The 22973-nt window shown below is 33.3% G+C and overlaps 1 protein-coding gene across 1 annotated transcript in view; it reads left to right on the forward strand.

Moving 5' to 3' along the window:
• The window catches only part of LOC130238114 (cadherin-18), a 212553-nt gene that overhangs the window by 37673 nt on the left and 151907 nt on the right, over window positions 1-22973 (forward strand). The window contains 1 exon segment of the mRNA XM_056469021.1: window positions 12782-13440. Coding sequence (XP_056324996.1) covers window positions 13195-13440 — 246 coding nt within the window. The 5' untranslated portion in view covers window positions 12782-13194.

Genomic DNA, 22973 nt, shown 5'->3' on the forward strand with positions numbered 1-22973 from the left:
CTGTTATTACACACTATAATATAAATGTTGTTGCTGCTTGTTCAAACTACTTATTTAAAATGAGCTGAAACAACATAATTCTTGAGAATCTTCAAGGACAACCTAATTGTTTTATGTTCACTCCAGTTTGTTAAGTCAACTTAATCGATGTGTGCCCGGCATTTTTAATACTCTGTAAGAAGTGATTAAGTTACATCTGAAATACTTACATTTTTTAAAGTAAAACCTTTTTTTTAAGGCAATGAATTTACCAAGCGGCAACCTCCCGCTCTCCCTCGTGAAGAAAATTCAGAGGTAACCGAAACTGCGATTCATCAAATTTCCGCTAGTCCTGGCTCCAAAATAGAGCAGATTTCTATTGATCCCACTGTTAAAATGGCCAACTTTACAACAGAAAAAAGGTGTTTACAGCCTGGTAGAAAGAATGATTTTTGTATATATAGCTAATATTACCCTTCATGACTACTGTGAGGGGTGAAAATTTTTATAACTTATCCGTTTCCTTTATATTAGGTTATATTAAGTTTGCATAATTAAGGGCGTGGCCACTTGAGTGACAGCTAGGTCTCGCTGGTCGCCATCACTTCACCTCAGCTGATTCCGGCTGATTAGCCGCTGAACTCGGCATATTCATCGTATTTTTGTTTTGTTTTATGTGGCTTTACACAGTCAGCTGCCTCTTGGACTTATTTCTTACAATTATCAGATGATATGGGATGCTGTGTGCACTTTATTATGCTCACAAACCATTCACATGGCTTCCATTTCTCATGTGAGTGAAATTATATACTTATATACCATCTCTATAAATGTATTTGTTTTATTTAAGATCATTTATTTTTTTCTTTAGACCTGTAAAGCACTCCAGAGTCAGATTGATTAGCTGTAGGCTTTAGAACAGTCATCTGAAACGTTGTCATACAGTGTCATGCCTGGATTTCATCAATAGCCTTGCATTTACTAACAGACTATATTTTAAGTATTTGGAGATAATTCGGGTTTTCCTCTTGTAGAAAAGCATCATAAGAAGAATGTTTAGTAGTTAAATGTATTACAATAGTGTTTTTTTAAAGTCTAAACACTTTATTGATATAGTGTACAACCAAGCACATGTGGTCAGAACACAAACGAGTCGCTGGTGATGAAGTAGGTAATGAACTATTAAGCGTTTCCCCCAAAGAAAAGCTCATCTAAGCAAAATGCCAGCATGTGTCTGTAACTCCGCTCTGCCTCTTTGCCGTTGTTTGGTATGCCCCGGTCAGTGCAATGACACACAAAAAAAATGGTGATGATTGGCCATATATATCTTTTTTTTTTTGCTTTTTAATGAAGTCAAATTTGCAGACATTTATTTTGGTAGTTGTGGTAAATTATAAGAAACTTATTTTTAGGTAAATTAATTTTAACAAATTTTGCAGACTTTGTGTTAAATCTGGAAGAAAAAGTTAATAATTTATTTTCAATTTAATGTTTGACACTTAAAACTAGTGTTTTTGTTTGTTTGTTTGTTTGTTTGTTTGTTTGTTTGTTTGTTTGTTTGTTTTGTAAGAATCACCCACATTTCAGTTGTTTTGTTTAATGTTATTTTTATATAGTTCATTGATTTAATTAAAAAATTTAAATTTTGTTTCAGAGACCATTTTTTTACAGTGATATACCGCATATGTAACATTTTATTTTAATAATAAAATACATATTTATACTTTGTTATATGGCCTTATTCCAACCTCATTTTGTTTTTATTACTTTTTTGTTACTTTAATGTAGTTTTACATCTTTTTCTTTAACATTTTTGTTTTAATTAATATGCTTTATAGTATCTATTATGTCTTCTTTATTTCATTAAATCTGTATATTGTTGTCATTCCACTGATAAAAGATAGCTTTGTATAACCCATTATTTTAAATACTACTTTGCTGCGGCTATACAGTATTGAATAGATTGAGCACAAAAGGAGATTGACTGCTATTCACTGTCAAGACAAGTATTGTCTCCAAAGTAAAAGTGCCATAAAAATAGTTTAATGCAATGTGTGTGTTATTTTAAGGCTTAGAAAGCCATACAATAGCTGTGTAAAATTGGTCATTAGTCATAAAACAGGGTTTTGTATCACGATATAGACACAAAATGGTAAAATGTGTCAAACACTTAAAAGTGTATTTTGGGTGTTTTCTGTAAATTAAACTAAAGGATGGATGGATGGATGGATGGATAGACAGACATATAAAGTTATTGATGTGAGGACAGAACGATGGATGGATGGATGGATGGATGGATGGATGGACGGACGGATAGACAGACATATAAAGTTATTGATGTGAGGACAGAAAGATGGATGGATGGATGGATAGACAGATAGATAGACAGACATATACAGTTATTGATATGAGGACAGAACATCAGATGGATGGATGGATAGACAGATAGATAGACAGACATATAAAGTTATTGATATATGGATGGATGGATGGATGGATGGATGGATGGATGGATGGATGGACGGATAGACAGACATACAAAGTTATTGATGTGAGGACAAAATATCAGATGGATGGATGGACAGACAGATAGATAGACAGACAGACATATAAAGGTATTGATATGAGGACAGAACATTGGATGGATGGATGGATGGATGGATGGATGGATGGATGGATGGATGGATGGACGGATAGACAGACATACAAAGTTATTGATGTGAGGACAGAATATCAGATGGATGGATGGACAGACAGATAGATAGACAGACAGACATATAAAGTTATTGATGCGAGGACAGAACGATGGATGGATAGATGGATAGACAGATAGATAGACAGACATATACAGTTATTGATATGAGGACAGAACATCAGATGGATGGATGGATAGACAGATAGATAGACAGACATATAAAGTTATTGATATGAGGACAGATGGATGGATGGATGGATGGATGGATGGATGGATGGATGGATGGACGGATAGACAGACATACAAAGTTATTGATGTGAGGACAGAATATCAGATGGATGGATGGACAGACAGATAGATAGACAGACAGACATATAAAGTTATTGATATGAGGACAGAACATTGGATGGATGGATGGATGGATGGATGGATGGATGGATGGATGGATGGATGGACGGATAGACAGACATACAAAGTTATTGATGTGAGGACAGAATATCAGATGGATGGATGGACAGACAGATAGATAGACAGACAGACATATAAAGTTATTGATATGAGGACAGAACATTGGATGGATGGATGGATGGATGGATGGATGGATGGATGGATGGATGGATGGATGGATGGATGGATGGATGGATGGATGGATGGATGGATGGACAGATGGATGGATGAACGGACAGACAAAGTTATTGATGTGAAGAGATAGATAGAGAGATAGATAGATAGATAGATAGATAGATAGATAGATAGATAGATAGATAGATAGATAGATAGATAGATAGATAGATAGATAGATAGATAGATAGATAGATAGATAGATAGATAGATAGATAGATAGAATATTTAAAATAAAATCTAATTAATTACATTGAGTTTTTTAAGAAACAAAAGAAAACAAAAAATCTTATGAAAAGCCAAAATCTTATTTTATTTTATTTTTATTTATTTATTTATTTTTTATTTATTTATTTTTTTTGGCTGTAGTTTTCATCTTATTAGCACAAATACATAATTTGTTTCCCTCTCTGATGGAAATCTTGGTTTAACCAGCAGCTCTCTCTTTTTATTTTTATTATAGATGTCAGCAGTGACTAAACATGAGCTGCATTATGTTTTTTTTTTTTTTTTCTGAGTGAAGAGCTTGCTCAAACATGAGGATTATCCAAGAATCCAGAGCATATTTTTAATCCCTGTACATTTTTAAGGGGATTTCAACTGTTTACCCTTTAAAGGATTTGATGGCCATGACAGTTTTAGAATCAGAAGCTTCCACATTTGTGAGTTTTAGTCTCGTGCTCATGTTAGTAGTTGGACGTTTGTCATCTTGAAATGATGGTACCTTTTTTCAAAGAAATTTCTGCAAAATGGAAATGCGTTTTAAAATCCGCTGGCTGTAGCTAAAGCTTATTTGAGAATATAATTTAAAAACACAGTTCACCCAAAAAAATTAATTTGCTATATATTTGAGTTTAGGTGTTTTCTTTTTTTTAAATTTTACTTTCCTTTTTTTTTTTTTTTTTTTTTTTAAATTTGGTTTTGACAGTGAGAGTCAAATAAATAAATGGACAAACAAACGACGAAAACAAATAAATATATAGATGGACAAACAAACTAGCAAATAAATAAATAGACAAACAATTAAATAAATGGACAAAAAAACAAATATATAAATTAGTAAATACATTTACAAGTGGACATAAATAAAGGGCCGAATAAATAAATAAATAAATAGATAGATATATAAATAAATAAATAGAAAAATACATAATTGTACAAATAAATAAATAAATGGACAAATAAATAAATAAATGGAAAAATAAATAAATAAATTGACATGAATAAATGGACAAATGTACAAATAAATAAATTGAAAAATAAATGAATAAATAAATAAATTAATGAACAAATGTAGAAATAAATACATTTATTGCCATATAAAGATTTTTGTTGTTGTTGTTGTTGTTAGTTCATTGCAAAAATAAAAAACAACGTATTATCCTGCTTTTTTCCTCTATCAATTTTTTTTCTACACGTTTGAAACGCACGTCATGATTTTGCCAAGATGCGATCCTGGATTAGCATCTATGTTGATCCTGGAACATACTTTTTGTTCGAAAATGTAATTCATACTTATTCCCTACCCCTAAACCCAACCATTACTGTATTATGTGTTCTCAAAATCAGAGGTGAATAATAGTTGGATAACAGTCATGTAGAAGTGCATAAACCTAACCATAAGCATAAACTGTAAACCTATCCCTTAATTCTGATTGGCTGACTGGAATGTAGTTCCAGGATCAACATAGATGTTAATCCAGGAACAAATCTAATGCAGCATATATATTATTTAATTTGTCGACCTTAATATCAGCATAGCTATATATAAGCATTTATTAATATGATTATTTCCTGTGGTAATTGACAGAATGCAAATCCTTCAGATTTCTCACATTTTAATGATATTTTATAACATTTCTGACCTTTTAAACCTTGATGAGAGTGCTGTTAGTGCATGGAAAGGATTAGCATTTGTGAATTCATTAGACTAAATATGCCGCTCGCAACTCCACACTATGATCTCTCGCATTTCACGATTAAATGTTTGTCTTCTGTTTATTACCAAAGCATGACTAAAGTGTCTCGCGCTTGCCTGGTTTTTAGCAACTCCTTATATCGCCAAGAACACTAAAAATGTGTCATTCAGCCTAATTCATCGTTCTGAGAGGCACTCATTTGACTTTATATGAGCTATATGAACTCATGCTGATAATATAAGATGAGATGCTAAGGTATACAGTTGAAGTGAAAATTGTTAGTCCTCCTGTGATTGTCTTTTTATTTTTTAAAATACTTCCCAAATGATGTTTAACAGAGCAGGGAATTTTTCACAGTATGTCTGATAATGTTTTTTCTTCTGGAGAAAGTCTTATTTGTTTTATTTCGGCTTAAATAAAAATTTTATTTTTATTTTTTTTAAACCATTTTATGGTCAATATTATTAGCCCTCTTTTTAAAATTATTTACAGAACAAACCATCATTATACAATGATTTTCCTAATAGGTTGTTTTAACATGACGTCCTTGATGACGTGTAAATTCAGATGGATGGCAGGAAGTGAATCTTCTACATAGAAACAGTTTGATGTTCTGATAGAGATTCCTGTTTTATGTTGTTTATAATTGCCAAAACAAAAAATGCCGAACAGCTTTTATAGACTTCCAAAAGTTTTTGCTCATGAAGCGGAGAAAGATCAAGAAACTGGCTGAAAAACGGAAGAAAAGATGGCATGTAATAAACATTTTTTCAATATATCCATGTACACAAACTTTTTTGAACGAGATAAAGCACCGATAAAGATTATAAACAGGCATAGCCAGGGGCATCGCTAGACCCCATTTACTGGGGCACGTACCCCAGTAAAATTCGCCAGTGCCCCAGTAAATGCTTTGAGATTCTATTTACTTCATATTCAAGTGTATTTATTAAGAGTGGTAATCCCAGAAAAAGACGTTATTCTCTATGTGCAACTGAACCAACACTGATGAAAGCGATGTAGTTGTTGTTTAAAAAACAAAACTGAGCATGTGTGCAGAAAAAAAACATACCTGCTCCTGCTTGGCGCTGACAGGCTGCTCTGCTCCCGGTGTGGTTGTGAACACACCGAAAAAATAACAGTAACAGTCTTTTATGCAGAGGTGTCGGCACGCAGTGAGTTTTGCAAGTCGACAAAACAAAGTTTAAACAATATGATGGTGATCTTTTTAGACTAAGCATGGCTCCTGGTAGATTTTTATTTTTTGGTATGAAGCAGAAAGGAGGGATGACTTCAGGAAGGTTAGACTTAATAAACCTAGTTCTCGGCCATGAGTCGGGTCTAAGACAACACACAATAGATAATTCTATAAAACATCTCTTTTGTATTCTATTGAATTGTCTAAAGAATTTCATTCTAATAATGTTAATGTTCATGCAATCTATTTCTTAAGTTATCATAGCATCACTCCAGTTGTGTCTTTAGATTGTTTTCCAGTTACATTTAGGATTATTTTTTGTTATTTATTTAGAATAATAATTGTATAATAACAATGTTTTGTGTTTATTTATTTATTTTTTATTTATAATTATAGATTTTTTTGGTTTTATAACATATTTTATTTATTTATTTATTTATTTATTTATTTTTTGAGGGGGAGCTTTATAGCTGAAGATATCCCCATGGGGAAAAAAATGATAATAACTTATAATAAACATGTTTTTGAACAACATATTGAAGTGTATAATATGTACAACTCTTTGTTAATAAATGCTACAGGATACTGTAGCATAGTAAACTGATAAACTGTAATATATGCTGTAACGTTAGTGTAGGCTGTGGTGTATTGTAATAGTGTATAATTATAGAAACTGATTTTGAATAATTAGTTTATTACTACAGTTGTGTCGTACCACAGCAACAATAATTACTACGGCAGTTTCATTCAAGTAATTATTTATAGTATGCTTTCAAACGGTATTTACTGTAGTATTTTTCTTGTAACGTAATAGCTTAAACAATATATGCCACCTCGATGACAGGCAAATATATTTTAGTTCAGTAGAAAGCTCAATCCTCTTCATGATATAAGGATCATGCCCAGCATATTTTGTTACTTTTTATTCATATTTCCTGAAATATGGCATAAATCGCAAAAAATATGGACTTCCCTCTATGTCTCCCATTCAGTTTTTTACTTCCTGCCCACCATCTGATTTTCGCGCATCACCAGAACTATGTGATTGAAAACAACCTATTACGCTAACTTGCCTAATTAACCTAGTTAAGCCTGTAAATGTCACTTTAAGCTGAATACAAGTATCTTGAAAAATATCTAGTCAAATATTATGTGCTGTCATCATGGAGATAAAATAAATCAGTTATTAGAAATGAGTTATTAAAACTATTATGTTTAGAAATGTGTTGAAATAATCTTTTCTTTAAACAGAAATTGGGGGAATATATACAGGGAGGCTAATAATTCTGACTTCAACTGTATATTAGACCACATTATCAGCTAGTTTGGTCTGCTTTGCGTATGACTGATTTCAAAGATGGCAAGCTTTGTTAAACAGCAAAATATTGATTATAACTTGGAGCTAATTAGTTACGGACTTACTGTGCCAAGCATCTGTTGTTTTGGTTATCTGTGAGGAAATTTCATAATTTACTTCTTTTAATGCACTAGTTCACCCAAAAAGGAAAAATCTGTGATCATTAACTCATCCTCATGTTGGTCCAAGGCCTATTATTTTCTGCTGCGATAGATGAAGTATTGTGAAAGCATGTCCAAGCTGCTCTTTTACATTGAGGTAGAAGTGGATTCTGATAGTAGCTGGTGATTTTGGAAAAAGCTTAGTGTTAGGATTGTCAAAACAGAGATGTACAGACACTGAAGTTGGCATTCGCTGTTATAAGAGTCTGATGGTTTGATAATCTTGGATAAAAATATCACGGTATTGCAATTCCTGATGTAAAATATGTTCTTTTTAAATGTCTGAGTAAAAAACAACTACTTTTTTTCCCCATTACAGACAATATATTTTATTTTAAGAAATATTTTGGAGCAGTAAAGTCAGGCTAAATAATTAAAATAAATCATTGACTTCTGCTGTCTTTATTACAACCCAGGCTCATTTTGAGAACGTAGTCCCAGGGACGTTTCTGGAGACCGCGAAATACGTCCCGGGAGGTACGTATTTTTGCAGTTTTTGTTTTCGCGAGTCCACGAGAGGCCGCTGTGCGCGCTTTTCCCCGCGCCGTTCTGGCGTAAACCCGCTAGAGGCCGCTGTCGAACAACCTTCTGCCTGTCTGCCTGGATGACAGAATGATTGACCGTGCGACCGCCCAATCGGCGGGCTGACCCACCCTCCTCCGTCCCTAAACCCAACCAACGACGATTCACAAAAGCCGTCCAGAAAAAGAAAAGCCGTCGTCTGATTTTTACCACGTTTTTGGATTTTGACCACATTCTCACCCTGTGACGAACTTGTTCGCTTCATTTTTTGGATTTTGTTTTCGTTTTCTTACCTGATTTCTGGAACCGCTCTTCCCCGGGCTCGAACCCGGTCATCGTCGTCGTGGTCAGCCCCTTTCTGCGCCTCGAGTCCGCCAGAGTACACGAAGAGCTAACCGGACAAACTGGTTGCAGCGGGAAAGCCCTGCCGGCCGGCAAGCCCCGAAGGGAACGGTGTCACACCGCCCCGCAGCGTTCGCTTAAAAAAAATAAATGCAGCCGTACGTACCCCCGGCTACGTATTTCGCGGTCTCCAGAAACGTCCCCGGGACTACGTTCTCAGAATGAGCTTGGGTTGCTTTATTAGTTTCAAAAGCACATTTATTTCCTTGAAAAGGCATCTTTGAATATCTTTCTTTTTTTTGTGATATACAGTAAGCCACTGCACTTTTCAGGTCTATAGCAGGCTTGGATGTTGGTTTATAAGCGATTTTTTTTTTTCTCAAACGTTTGCTGAATCGTGGGCTGATCAGTAACTTTTGATATGGAAGTCCCTTTTCTGATGGCGATACTGTTGCCCTAAAAACCTTGCCACTAGCTTGCTTGTTTTAAGACTTGTGGAGCTGTGCATCATTGGATTTGCTTTTCAGTGTTTGGACTTTCAGCAGTGAAAATTAAACCACACAAAACTGAACTAAACTGAACTTCAACTCTGAAAACTGAACTGACACAATTTCAATTTACTAGAACTTCTATGTTAAAGCTGCTTTGACTGCTTTCGCTGTAGAAATAAACATGAATTGAATATTATTAATTAATTGAAAATGTAACTAAATAAAGTAGTCGTTAAAAAACAACAACAACTTATATACCATAGGAACAGTATAACAGAACATTTTATCAGTTTTAAAACCTTGACGTTTCCAAACAGCAGTAAACCTTATCGTCCCATGCCTACACTGGAGCATTTCAAAGCCACGTCTATCAGCTGATCTGTCTATGAGCGATTCGCTGATGGATCTTCTGATCAACGCTGCTTTAAAACACTTCAGTGTCTCTGTATGTGTTGGCACTTGCTTAAGAGGTAAACAAATGACATTCATGGCCAATCACAGTATTTCTGTTGAGTACATGAACAAAATGGCCAATCAGAGGTCTTTAAGATTGCGCTTTACAATGCTCAAATTTTAGTGGGAAATAGATGTTTTTATACTTTCTTAACAGTGACTAGTAATGCCCTTTTTTTTTACAAGATGTAAAATAATTTTTGGGTGTCCCTAAAATGTATATGTAAAGTTTCAGCTCAAAAATAACTGTCAGTTAATTTGTTAAATCTGTTTGAACGTGCCCCTATTAGGCTTTGATCAAAAAAGCCTTTTTGAAGACTGTCGCTTTAAATTAAAATGAACAAAGTAAATGAAGAAGTGGCTCAGAAGAAGGCAGTCTATGGAGACTGCAGTGTTCATTTTGTGCATCATAAAACTCATCAATTATAATGCCTTTTAGTTACTGACGTTGTCTTCGGCAGGTACTTTACGGAAAAGCTAATAACAGATGGCTGCTTCTCACTCAGGGCTGCTTATGCTAATGAAGGAGAAATCATTACTAATAGGCAGGATTTTCCACCTCTGATGACATGTACAAAGGGAAAAAACCATTCAAAGTGTTTCTGCTGACTGTTTTAATAAAGTGTGATTAGAAAAAAAATACAAGGAATTAATTTTTAGCATTAGAATAAATTATATTCTCACAAGATTATTTAGATAGGGATGTAACGATTGACCTGACTCACCATTCTATACGATTCATGACACTTATCTCCAGATACGATTTAGTCACGATTTTTAAACAAAATTATTTGAAACAAATTTAAGGTGAAGAGCCCTATAATTTTTTTTCTGCCATAACTTAATTGCTATTTAAAAAACAAAATAAAATATTTTTTTTTAAAAGAACTAAAGAAGACTCATTAATATAAACAAACTATGACTGTGCTGGGATTTTACATTTTAAAAATAAATATCAGCATATCTATGTTTTTTTTTTTTGTCATAAGCTGAGGTTGTTGCACATGTACAATGTCCCCTGCTGATGAGAACTCTTTCACTGGGGACTGAGATGGCTGGCGTGGAGAGGAAAGCCTTTCCTAAACTAGAGAGTATTGTGTACAGAAGTGGTTAATAGCCCCCTCTCCAGCAGGAGAAATTAATAATAGTAGGACAGAGAGAGGAGTTGAACATGATTATGAAGGTGAATAATTGTTATTACTTGTATAATTAATTAGTTTAAGTATCACTCTTAAGAAGAGATAATCTTGAACATTTTTAAATATTCAATAATATTAAGCAAATTATTAAAATATGCTTAAACTAATTTGGAAAGGAGAGGGTAAAAATAATCTAATACCTAATTCTTTTACAGAACTATTATCTCTTGCAGTCTGAAAATATCTTCACACTTTTGTTATGAAATCACGGATGCACCGTGTGATCTCTGTAGCACTCTTCAGAGCAAGTGGAGATGCAAATCGTTCGGTCCACGTGGTTTGGCTTATTAATAGTGTTTTTGTGTATAGACGTCTTTGACAGTAGTTTTTCACTGTGCTGACGGTTTCTGTGCATCGTATTTGTTGTTCTGTTAGTGTAAGTAAACGTCTTTTTGCTGAATTTGCACACAGTTTGTGTTTTGTCTGGCGCACTTCACCGCTGTCATTTTACTCTGTCGCTCCACCTCTTGCTCGCCGCTGATGTGCAGGTAAAGCGGGTTTGCTGTAAACACAGCACCCCCTCTGTTTAAAACATGTACCATGATTCGTTCAGCGTTTCTACTGGTTTAAATTGTCTCTTTTTTGAATCTATTTTCAATTGACCCACGGTTACATCCTATATTTAAACCTCTTATAAAAGTAATTTGTGCATAATAATTAATAAACAAATTATATATATACACACATACACACACAATGTTGTTGTTGTTGCACTGTCTGTATTTTGCGCTGTTGTTGTATTTGCATTATCTGTATTTGCACTGTCTGGAGCCAGCACCCAAGCTTTTCACATCATCAGCAGCACGTGTGCTGTGATGAGTGACAATAAAAGTGATTTGATTTGATTTGATTTGACACGTACAATTGAAGTCAGAGTTATTAGAACCCCTGAATTATTAGCCCCCCTGTTTATTTTTTTCCCCTAATTTCTGTTTAACGGAGAGAAGATTTTTTTTCAACACATTTCTAAACATAATAGTTTTAATAACTCATCTCTAATAATTTTCAAGACGCTTCCATTCAGCTTAAAGTGACATTTAAAGGCTTAACTAGGTTAATTAGGTTAACTAGGCAGGTTAGGGTAATTAGGCAAGTTATTGTATAATGATGGTTTGAATAAAATGTATAGCTTAAAGTGCTAATAATATTGATCTTAAAATGGGTTTTAAAAAAATGTATAACTGCTTTTATTCTAGCCTAAATAAAACAAATAAGAGTTTCTACAGAAGAAAAAATATGATCAGACATACTGTGAAAATTTCCTTGCTCTATTAAACATCATTTTGGAAATATATATATATAAAAAAACCTAGCTTATAATTCTGACTTCAACTATATATATATATATATATATATATATATATATATATACATATATATATATATATATATATATATATATATATACACACACACACACACACACACATCGGTAGATATTGGAAGTAGGTATTGTCAAAAATATTGTCTTCAGTACCAGTGCCAATACTTTTGACAATCCTAATTCCAATGTAAATTGCCATTTGACATAATTCAGCAAGAGAAAAAGTGGTTCCAGGTCAAATTTGCTAACACTGACTAAACAGCTAATTGGATCTTGGTTAACATTATCAAGGGAAAGCCATATAAGACTCTGAATAAAAATAAACACGTTCTCCTGCAGTAATGAATCATTCACAGTGAGACCAGATTAAAAGAGTGAGATGTAATTCCATGTTCCCTTGCCCTTCACAGAAAGCCAGATTACGCAATGATGCCGTACTCATAATGACATATCTTTTGAGATGTTCCATTGCAATAACAATATAAAACATTAAAAATGCTTGCATCTTATCTGTTCACAGGAGATTCAACATGGCCGCCGCTGTCACCTTACATGTTCGTTGCATCTGGGCTTGAACGCATCTGCGAATACTTCTCGGGTGCATGATGTAAATGCATTTCTGACGCCTTTCCAAGATGAACGACTGAAATATGAAACTCATTCAAGCATTCTGGACCTCCGGGGCGACGTCTGATTAAATCAAGCCCTTCAGACGCGCATCCGAGGAGGGGAAGAAGGAGTAGAGGTGGCTGCTGGTTGGTGGTGGTGGAGGAGGTGGAGACGAAAGAGGATTTGGGAAGCATCTACATCCATTGGAATATACCATTTGTGGAATACCACTGTCTGTTTGGAATATTGCTGAACTTTGGGAGTTTCACCATAGTTTTTGGGAGTCCTTGCGGAATATTGGGAATTTGTGTCCGGTTTGCAGTCATGAAGGTGAACCCGAGCTCTTGTTTGTGTCCTGTACTTCTGTGTCTGTGTTTTCTGGAGAGGGGTTACGAGGCCAGAAATTACAGCCAGGCCAAAGTTATTTCCAGGAGCCACAATGCAACTCGTCACAACCAGACTAAGGATGGGGAAACCGAGGTTCACCATCGGCCCAAACGCGGATGGATATGGAACCAGTTCTTTGTCTTAGAGGAACACATTGGGACAGATGCACAATATGTAGGAAAGGTAAGACGTTCTGTTTGGAAAAATGTTTAATTCTTCTGTTTTGTACACGTACAGCCAAAATTATCAGCCCTCTTTAGTCATCTATTAGCCTTCTTTTCAAATATTTTTCAAATGATGTCTAACAGAGCATGGAATTTTCACAGTATTTCCCGCCTGATCTCCCGAGAAAACGTAAGTATTTTACGTTTTGTCAGTTTACTGGCTAATTCGTACGAATTCGTACGAGTTAATTCGTACGAAATTGTACGATTTTTAAAAAGGAGGCGTGGCACCTAACCCCACCCCTAAACCCAACCGTCATTGGGGGATGAGCAAATCGTACTAAACCGTACGAATTAGATCGTACGAATTCATACGAATTAGCCACTAAATCAAAAAGGTTCGAATTGCTGTGAGATTGTGTTGGTATTTCCTATAATATTTTTTCTTCTGGAGAAAGTCTTATTTGTTTTAATTTGGCTAGAATAAAAGCAGTTTTCGACTTTTCAAAAAACACTTTAATGTCATTATTATTAGCCCCCTTAAAAAAAACAGTTAAACTCTGAAGACCCGGTGACGTCATCGACTTTCGCTTTAAGATTTAAAGGGCTAGTATTGCACCAGACCCCCTTAAGTGGTTTCGTTTGAAAGTGTAGAATCTATATTTTATGCACATATGCATCACTTTGGTTTTTATTCTACTGTACAAAAGTTATTTACACTTAAATACACAGTATTTTGGACACCCGAGCTGGGTATTGAACATTGGTTCATTTTCATATTTTTCATATGGTTCATATATGACACATGTACAAGTTATAGCTCAAATAAAAGCTCTTGCCGGTGCTCATACGGTTCTAGCATTCTTTTTACTGAATTATATTCTCATATCAAAGGGTTGTCGAATGAATCGCGGTGCTTCCATGGCGCAGAAGTGAAAACAATACATTTATGATCAATAAGCAGCCCCAGATAGCACAGACAGCTGTCATCTCTTACCTTATGCTGTGCGCTTCAGGGCCATTTCTCCTCTGTTTTGAGGTGATGTGCATAAGTTATCCTTTAATATGTCTGACGTGGTCCAAACACAGTGAATTATGTTTGATCAAACAAAAGAATAGTGAAATATGAAAACAATGACCGGTCCCTGAGCTCTTATCAGTTGGAAAACAATAACTTTTGCATAGAATATGGTAGAGACATTTTTCTTTTTTCTTATGATTACAGACATGTGCAGGAACCACCAAAATTAATTATAGCAAGCTAGACCAAGGCAAGGCAAGGCAAGTTTATTTGTACAGCACATTTCATACACAGTGGCAATTCAAAGTGCTTTACATAAACAGGAATAAAAGAAACAAGTATAAGAGAAATAAAAACAAATAATAAAAATGGTAAAAAACAATAAAAATAAAATAAAATAAATAAGAATAAAAGCAGATGAAATGTGTTATAAAAGAATTAAAAAGAAGAGAAAAACATAGTAGCTAGACCACACAGAACCTAAAAGGTACACTTTCAAATTTGAGTTTATAATAAAAAATACAAAAAGCGCCGCTTTTTTAAATGTTTATTATAACACACAGACGACATATACAGTTATTTTAAACACTTTCAATAGTGTTTTATGAAAATTCAAAGTGTTTTCTTTAAAATGATACCAAATTATTGCATTTCCACCTCTGCATGTGGATTTGGGAAGCTTTTAAATTTGGGTAGGCAAAATCCAGGCGGAAATCCCAAAATAGCACTAGAGTTTAACTGGTTAAGCAGTTTTTTTTTGTTTTACTTTACAGAACAAACCTTTATTATTCAGTGATTTGCCTAATAACCATAACATATTATATATTAATTGTATATACTATATATATTTAATTGTATATATACATTTTTTTTCATTTTCTTATATTTTTAATACAAGCTTTATTAAATTACCATTATTTTTTTTATTTAAAGCACTTTGGATCAATAACGGTTGTGTAAAATTGTGCTCTATAAATAAAGTTTGCCTTGCCTTGCCTAAAAGGCCACCATCATTTGCGATCTCCAGCAGTTGATCTTGCACAGACATGGTGGATTCACCTGATTTGTTGACAAATGGGTTGCGGATCCATTCCTTCGCAGTTTGTGGGTCCTTCACTGGGCTTTTTCCTTTTCGCAAAGAAACTTTTCAAAGACATCTGTTTCTAACTCATTTTGCTGCTTGTGGGTTAAATTTTGACGAGATGCAACTGAGAGAATACGGTCCGTTTTCAAAAAGGAAAAGACTTTTCAAAATAAAAGATCATTCAGACTTGGATAATACATAATATGGAAATAAATAATTATTTCTTGTGTGGCCTGGTACCAATTGATTCACAAATAGTTTGAGAACCACTGATCTAGAGTTTATAATGCTCAAAACAAAGAAGTTATAGATATAACTAATGTCAAATGCACCACACTGAACATTTTATTATTTCATAAACAAGCAAATATTTTACTCTCCTTATTGGTGTTATGTTAACACAGCATCAGTTGAAATATTTCAACAACATAAATGTGTAAATCAAGCCAGTGACCTTTTGCACGTTCTCTGACCTTATTTCATCACTTGTCTGTGCTCGCCGGCCTTGATCGATACAGTCTTTGCATGGCGTTAGCTTAGCACAGCAAAACAGCAGCTCAGAAGTGCAGTTTGACTTATTGGTTGGTGTTTGAGATTTGACAGCCTTCATCATTTTGGCTCGAGTCATGCCGGTTCTCCTGTGTTTGCCTCGCAGGCTTGTCGATCTTGTGAAACATGAATTTTGTTTCCATGCCAAATAGCAAATAGGGCAATGAATCTATTAGCATTAGCAAGTCAGTCTACAGCCAACTTGTAAACTTTTGTATTGACCACATTTGGGTGTAGTTTAGTTACTGTATGGGGGGGGGGGTGTTTATGTGTTAATTTTTTATTTTTCCATTGGGTTTATTGTGGATGAGACTTTATTAATTAATTAATTTATTTATTTATTAGTTAATTTATTTGTTTGTTTGTTGATTTGTTTGTCTTTTTTGTTTATTTATTTATTGTTTATTTTATTATTTATTATTATTTTATTGTTTTTTAACAATGTTTATTGGGTTTTTTCTTGGAACAAAGTACAGAATAATCTAAATGGTACATTCCTCCCCACACATACTGCCCTATACATGCCCCAAACCTCCACCCCATAGTGCCACAAATAAACCATAAAAAATCAAACAGGAAAACATTACAGTTAGGCTCTATCTAATCATTCTGTCCTGTTATATCCAAGTAAGAAATGAAGCTGCCCCCGTATTTGATTTTATTATGGAACATATATAAGATGGCATATAAGACGACACTTCTTTCAAGAGTTCACACTGAGATAATGCTCAACTATAATAGCAGGTTTGGCATGCTGTCCCGGGAGAGAACCCTGAGCTCGGAGATAGATGAGCCCAAGGTTCCCGCCTGGTTAATGAGCATTAGGAGGGACACGAGATCAGGTGTTTCTCGAATGTCCCCCCCGCTTCTGGCTAATGGGTGATACTAGTTGGTTAGGCATGTATACGCTGGGTGCTATCTCCGAAAACAGAGATAGGGAATGAAGTTTAGCTAGAATATATATAGTAGTTTTGGAGTGCTCTGATAGGCTAGCTAATGATTAGTGATGATCACATGTTCCTCTCGAAACTAGTTTATGAATCTTCCCTTAATCCACATGGAATGTGGTTTAGAAGTTATATATTTGATGGCTGCTAATAGGGCTAGTCTGACATCTCATATTAATGCTTTGTTGATTAAGTAATGTAGCACTGTATCTCCTAAGAGGGTAAGGCTGTCTAGGCACATTAGCACCTATAACTATGGCAATAATCTTGTTTATAATTTTACTTTATTTTTAATAATTAATTTTATTTAAATACAATTTATGTAAAAAATCATGCTTTCATATTTACAAAAGCCTAAATATGCAATACACTCAACACTAAAATGTTAAATATGTAATTTAACAATGATGGTGGCCTTTTGTAATTTTTTGTATATATATATATATATATATATATATATATATATATCAGTTTGATAGGAAAGTGAGATTTAAAGTAGAAATGCCATAATTTAATTTAATTTAATTTAATTTAATTTTACTTTACTATTTTATTTTACCTTTACTTTACTATTTTATTTTACCTTTAATTTAATTTTACCTTTACTTTACTATTTTATTTTACTTTTAATTTTACCTTCACTTTACTATTTTATTTTACCTTTAATTTAATTTTACCTTTACTATTTTATTTTATTTATTTTATTTTATTTTATTTTTATTTATTTATTTTTATTTTTTTTCATTTTATTTTATTTTATTTTATTTATTTATTTAATTTATTATTTTTTTTAATTTTTTTATTTTACTAAATGCCATTTTAACAAAATATTTATTTAGTTATTTCAAATTATTTTTATATTTACTTATTTATACTTTATTTATACTTATTAACAATATTAACACTAAATATGCACTAAACACTAAATATGATTTTTTTGTAACTTTATATAGTTGTATTTATAGTTATATTTATATAGTTTTGTATTTATTTTGTTCCAACAGTTCCAAAGTGATAAAATGTAGCTTAAAGTCTGTAATTTTGTTTTATTTTATTTCAACTAAATTCCATTTTTGCACACTATTTATTTATTGATTTATTTATTTCAAAAAATATATTTTAAATAATTAATCATTAATATTTTAATAATTTATTTGTTTCTTTGTTTAGGATGAAACTTGTTAAATGAAACTTGTTTAAGAAACTTCATTTAGCAGTGGAAAGTTAACATTTTCAAATGTCCTCAAAATAAAGTGATATAAAATACGGAATGATTTATTTCATTTTATTTTATTTTTTATTTTATTTTTTTTTTTCATTTTTTAATTTTATTTAATTTATTTAATTTTATTTTGACGATTGTCTTAATTTTTTTTATACTACAGAATCATTGAAATGCACTCACAAAATACCTGCAACAATTACAGATTTACTCCTGGTTCCGATATATGCATGTTACTTTCACGAGTTTACACCCACACATAGAAAACAGATCAAAATAAGCATATTAGACATTCTGTCCAGGGAGAGAGGTCTGAGGCCTCAGCTAGACGTTGATCTCTGGGCTTTCTCTTTGTCAAGAGAGACCGAAGAATACGATCCCAGAAAGCCCATCATGGATCTGGTTAAATGTGTAGAGTTGGGGTGGAGGAGGGACGCAAAGTCAAAGAAATGACTGAGGTAGAATGAGCTTGGTTATTTATGGGAATTCTCTTTGACTCTGTTTGAATGATTAGTCTGATTACTGATAGAGAATTCACTGCCTTTACCATCTGTGTATGCTTTACCTGAAATTAGCTTAAAAAAAACTTAACCTAAAATCAATTTATCAGCTATGAACTGACATTCAGTTTCAGTATTAGCGGCACCTATATTCAAACAACAGTAGAATCTCAATGAAAGACACACCGGCTCTGTCCTTGAGCTCCGTGGTACTCAAAAAACGCATTAGACATTGTAAATTGATTCAATAAGCGTTGTTTAATGGCTACTGTGAGAGCGTTAGCAGGGGGCAGCTCTTCATCCCAGTGTCCTCCTTTTATTCTCTCAGTGTATCTTCTCTGTGAAGTGGAGATTGATTCAGCAGGTCGTGTTCCTGAGCTTTACGTCTCTCTACTGAAGCGCTGCTGGTTCACTGTGACTTCTCTTATCTTCAGAAATATGGAAATGATCATTATTCTGGGTACTCAAGCATAGGCTAATGCAGGAGAAATAAAGAGAGAGGGAGAACGAGAGACAGATGCTATTTCCAGCCTGAGCGCACAAGAAAATGTAACAGTTTTACTATGGATTCACCGAAATAGATATTGATAACCAAAAATGCTTTGTTAAAAATATATATATTTGGTATTTTATTGAATAATAGTTGTAGTTGTAGTTTTATTGAATAATAGTCATGTTGTAAAACTTTTACAATTTAAATCAATAACTTACTTAGTTTGTACTTATTAAAAAAAAACAAAACAATAACCACATTTTATTGAAAATACTGACACTACATTTCCATCCACCTATTTTTATGCGCATTTTGCTTATGTGCATTAAAAACCAGTCGATGGACATGCCAAGATGCACATACATTTTGAAAATGTGCATAAAAAAACGTATGCACAAAACTGAGTAGGAGAAACGTTTTATTCGATAAGAAAAGATGTGCGTAAACAACTATGGAATAGGGTTGTCGTGAGAACATTAGTTCATCTTACGATACTATACCAGCTGAAGTATCACGATACCAAATAGTATTGCGATACTGTAAATCATAACTTAAATTATACATAAAATTGTTAAAAATACTATATTTTACATGTTATAATAGATAGCGCTGCAACTGGTGATTATTTTAATAATAGATTAATCTGTCAATTATTTCTTTGATTAATCGATGAATCGGATTAAAAAAAAAAAACAAGAAAAGCATTAATTTCCAACCATTATTCATAAAATAAATGTTATAATAATAATAATAATAATAATAATAATAATAATAATAATAATAAAATAATAATAATACAATAATAATAATAATAATAATAAAATAAAAAACGAATAAGTTTTGTCCTGTTTTCAATCCAAATATCTAAAAAAGAATCTTAAATCAAGACACATACTAGACACATGAAGTAGCATAAGAAATTGTCTCGTTTTCTGAAACAAACACCTCAAAATAAGTGATTGTTTGCTTAAAACAAGCTAACTTGTTTTCCAATGGGGTAAAAAAAATAATCTTAATGAGATATAATCTCAAACTGAAGTTTTAAGCATCACTTAATTCTCACATGCTATTTTTCTTGTCTGTTCTTGATTTAAGTTTTATTTATTTTTTAGATATTTAGACTGGAAATGAGATGAAATGACTTAGTAAGAAAAGCTTTTTTTGCAGTGGAGCTATACAGTACATGACAACAGATGGAAAAATGAATGATCCAAAAAAGGCGAGTAAATAAAATCGTGTCTGGTGAGTTTAAGATATTCTGGAACCAGGAGTTTTTTTAGGTGACCATTATTTTAGGACATTCACCCTTAATGTTTCTATAACGTGAGATGGGTGTCGCCATGTTTACTTGCGGTCGCGTGTTTGCCTCATTCATAAAAGCAGAACCCCCAGGATTCATCAGGTAAATTCATAAGTTACTTCCCAAATACATGCAAGCATGTGGCTGGTGAACTTAGAGAAGAATAGATTCAATTTTATAGTTACATTTGCTATGTGTATCTGATGTGAATAAAACACAAATTCGGCAAATCATATTTGAATGGATTGTTAGACAAAATCTAGATGTATTGTTTTACTAGTACTTGTGTGTATTTGCATGTCTAAAACATAAATGCTTCATAATTGTGATAATATGACAAGTCTTTGGCCCAATCCCAATTCTATTTTTGTACCCCTCCCCCTTCCTCTTGGCCCTTAAAAACGAGTGTTAAGGGGAAGGGCTTCAAAATGTACCCCTAAGAATTGGGACAGCACTACAGCACCTGCACACGTCATCATATGTCATCATGATCTCTTGCTTCATATGAGAGCATATATCATGTTATCATAATGATTTTTCTTGCATGAGCTTTTCTTTCTTTCTTTTTTTTTTTTTTTGTTAATTTACAGCTATTTAAAACCAAAATTGTGATGCTTAATCTATGCTTGCATGGCTTTTTAAATCTGTGTGAAAAGTGTGTTTTTTGCAAGAATGTTTTGACTGAATATATGACTACTTTTTAATTGTCAAAAATTCAAATTAAAACTGATTTATTAATCCATAATTGTGGAAGACAGTTATATTTGGCTGCACATTTTAATGGGAATTGTTGGCAATATACAGTATAGCAATTTTTTTTACATTGTGTTCTTTTTGTGAACAAATCAGCCAGACAAACAAATCAGAAATGTTATAAGCGAATAGTTTTCGGATGTAGGTGTAATATTTTTATTACTGTATAAAACATTTTTGTTATTGTTGTTTTCTCATTTAATTGGTTTATGCTGATTCTGTGCCAAATCATTTATAGGAAACAGTAAAATACAGACAACGTCTAAATACAATGCAAAACAATGCAATCCCAGCAGAAACAAACTTTGTCTGAATATTTCCCTACGTTTGAATTGTCAAGATTTAAAGATAATGATGAAAACAAGTCATGTATTGTTCCAAATTGTTTAACTGCTGGCTGTATGTTAACAGTAGTTTGCAAATATTGTGTGATGTTACTCAAAAATAGTGATCAAATACCAGAAAACACTACTGATTTAGCTGGCTTATGACTTGACAGTTGGTAGCTTTCAACTTCCCCTGCGCCAGAATGATTTATAAGAAGCGTACAATCCTTATAAAGCACAAATTAGTCCCCTAAAAATGAAAAACTGGTATGTCAGCATAATTTTGACTTCAGAGCTCATGAGTACAAACTTCCCAAGAGCACTTCAAGGCAGCAAGGGAAAATTGCCTCTGAGAAAAAAAAAAAAAATAAAACAATCTAGAGGTACTGTGACAATAAGATGAGAAGACTTTATATATTTACATCTTCATGTGCTTTCTGCTTTAGGCCTGACTGACAAAAGGAATGTGACTTATGCCTATCTGAGCTTTTATATTGAGTATATTTGGTCTGTTTAGACTGATAAAATGGCAGTATTAGTGAAGCGTGAGGGAATTGTAAAGTCACAGACAAAACTAGATGCTAGATTTTAGTGTTTGTGCATTGTTACAGAAGTGCTACAGTAGAAGTTAGAATTATTAATCCTCCTGAAATATTTGCACCTGTGTATTTTTTTCTCCCATTTTTTCAACACATTTCTTAGCATAATAGTTTTAAAAACTAATCTCTAATAACTGATTTATTTTATGTCCATGATGACTAGATATTTTCAAGATACTATATTCACCTTAAAGTGACATTTAAAAGTGTAGTTTAATTAGGCAAGTTAGGGTAATAAGTCTAGTCATTGCATGGCATTGGTTTGTTCTGTAAACAAATAAAAAAATATTGATTAAAGGGGCTAATAGCCTTGACCTTAAAATGTTTTTTAATGGTTTTAAAAACAGTAAAAACTGCTTCAGGGCTCAACAATAAGGACTGCCCGATACCCCAGGGCCAGCGTGCGAGACACTTGGGACAGTGGACAGAATTGCTGCCTTATCACTAAAGTTTAATCTGGCTGCCCCTGCTTGTCAATTGCGTGCAAATGGGGTGCTTTTACACCTAGACGCTTGTTTCGAAACCTGTCTCGTTTCCCCAGTTAGCGCGGTTTGTTTGGCAAATGTGAATCCCGCAAAATCAAATCAACGGTCCGGTATTGCCTGAATGAGGTGGTCTCAGCTTGTAGTAATCGATTGTAGTGAAAAAAAAAAGCAAAATGATGCAACAAACTAATGAACCAGACTATATCACAGAGTATTATGGTTGTGTAATAGCCATAGATATGGCAACATGAAGAGAGAATGATGATAGGGCGG

Source organism: Danio aesculapii, chromosome 12 (assembly GCF_903798145.1).
Source record: "Danio aesculapii chromosome 12, fDanAes4.1, whole genome shotgun sequence".
Classification (NCBI taxonomy): domain Eukaryota; kingdom Metazoa; phylum Chordata; class Actinopteri; order Cypriniformes; family Danionidae; genus Danio; species Danio aesculapii.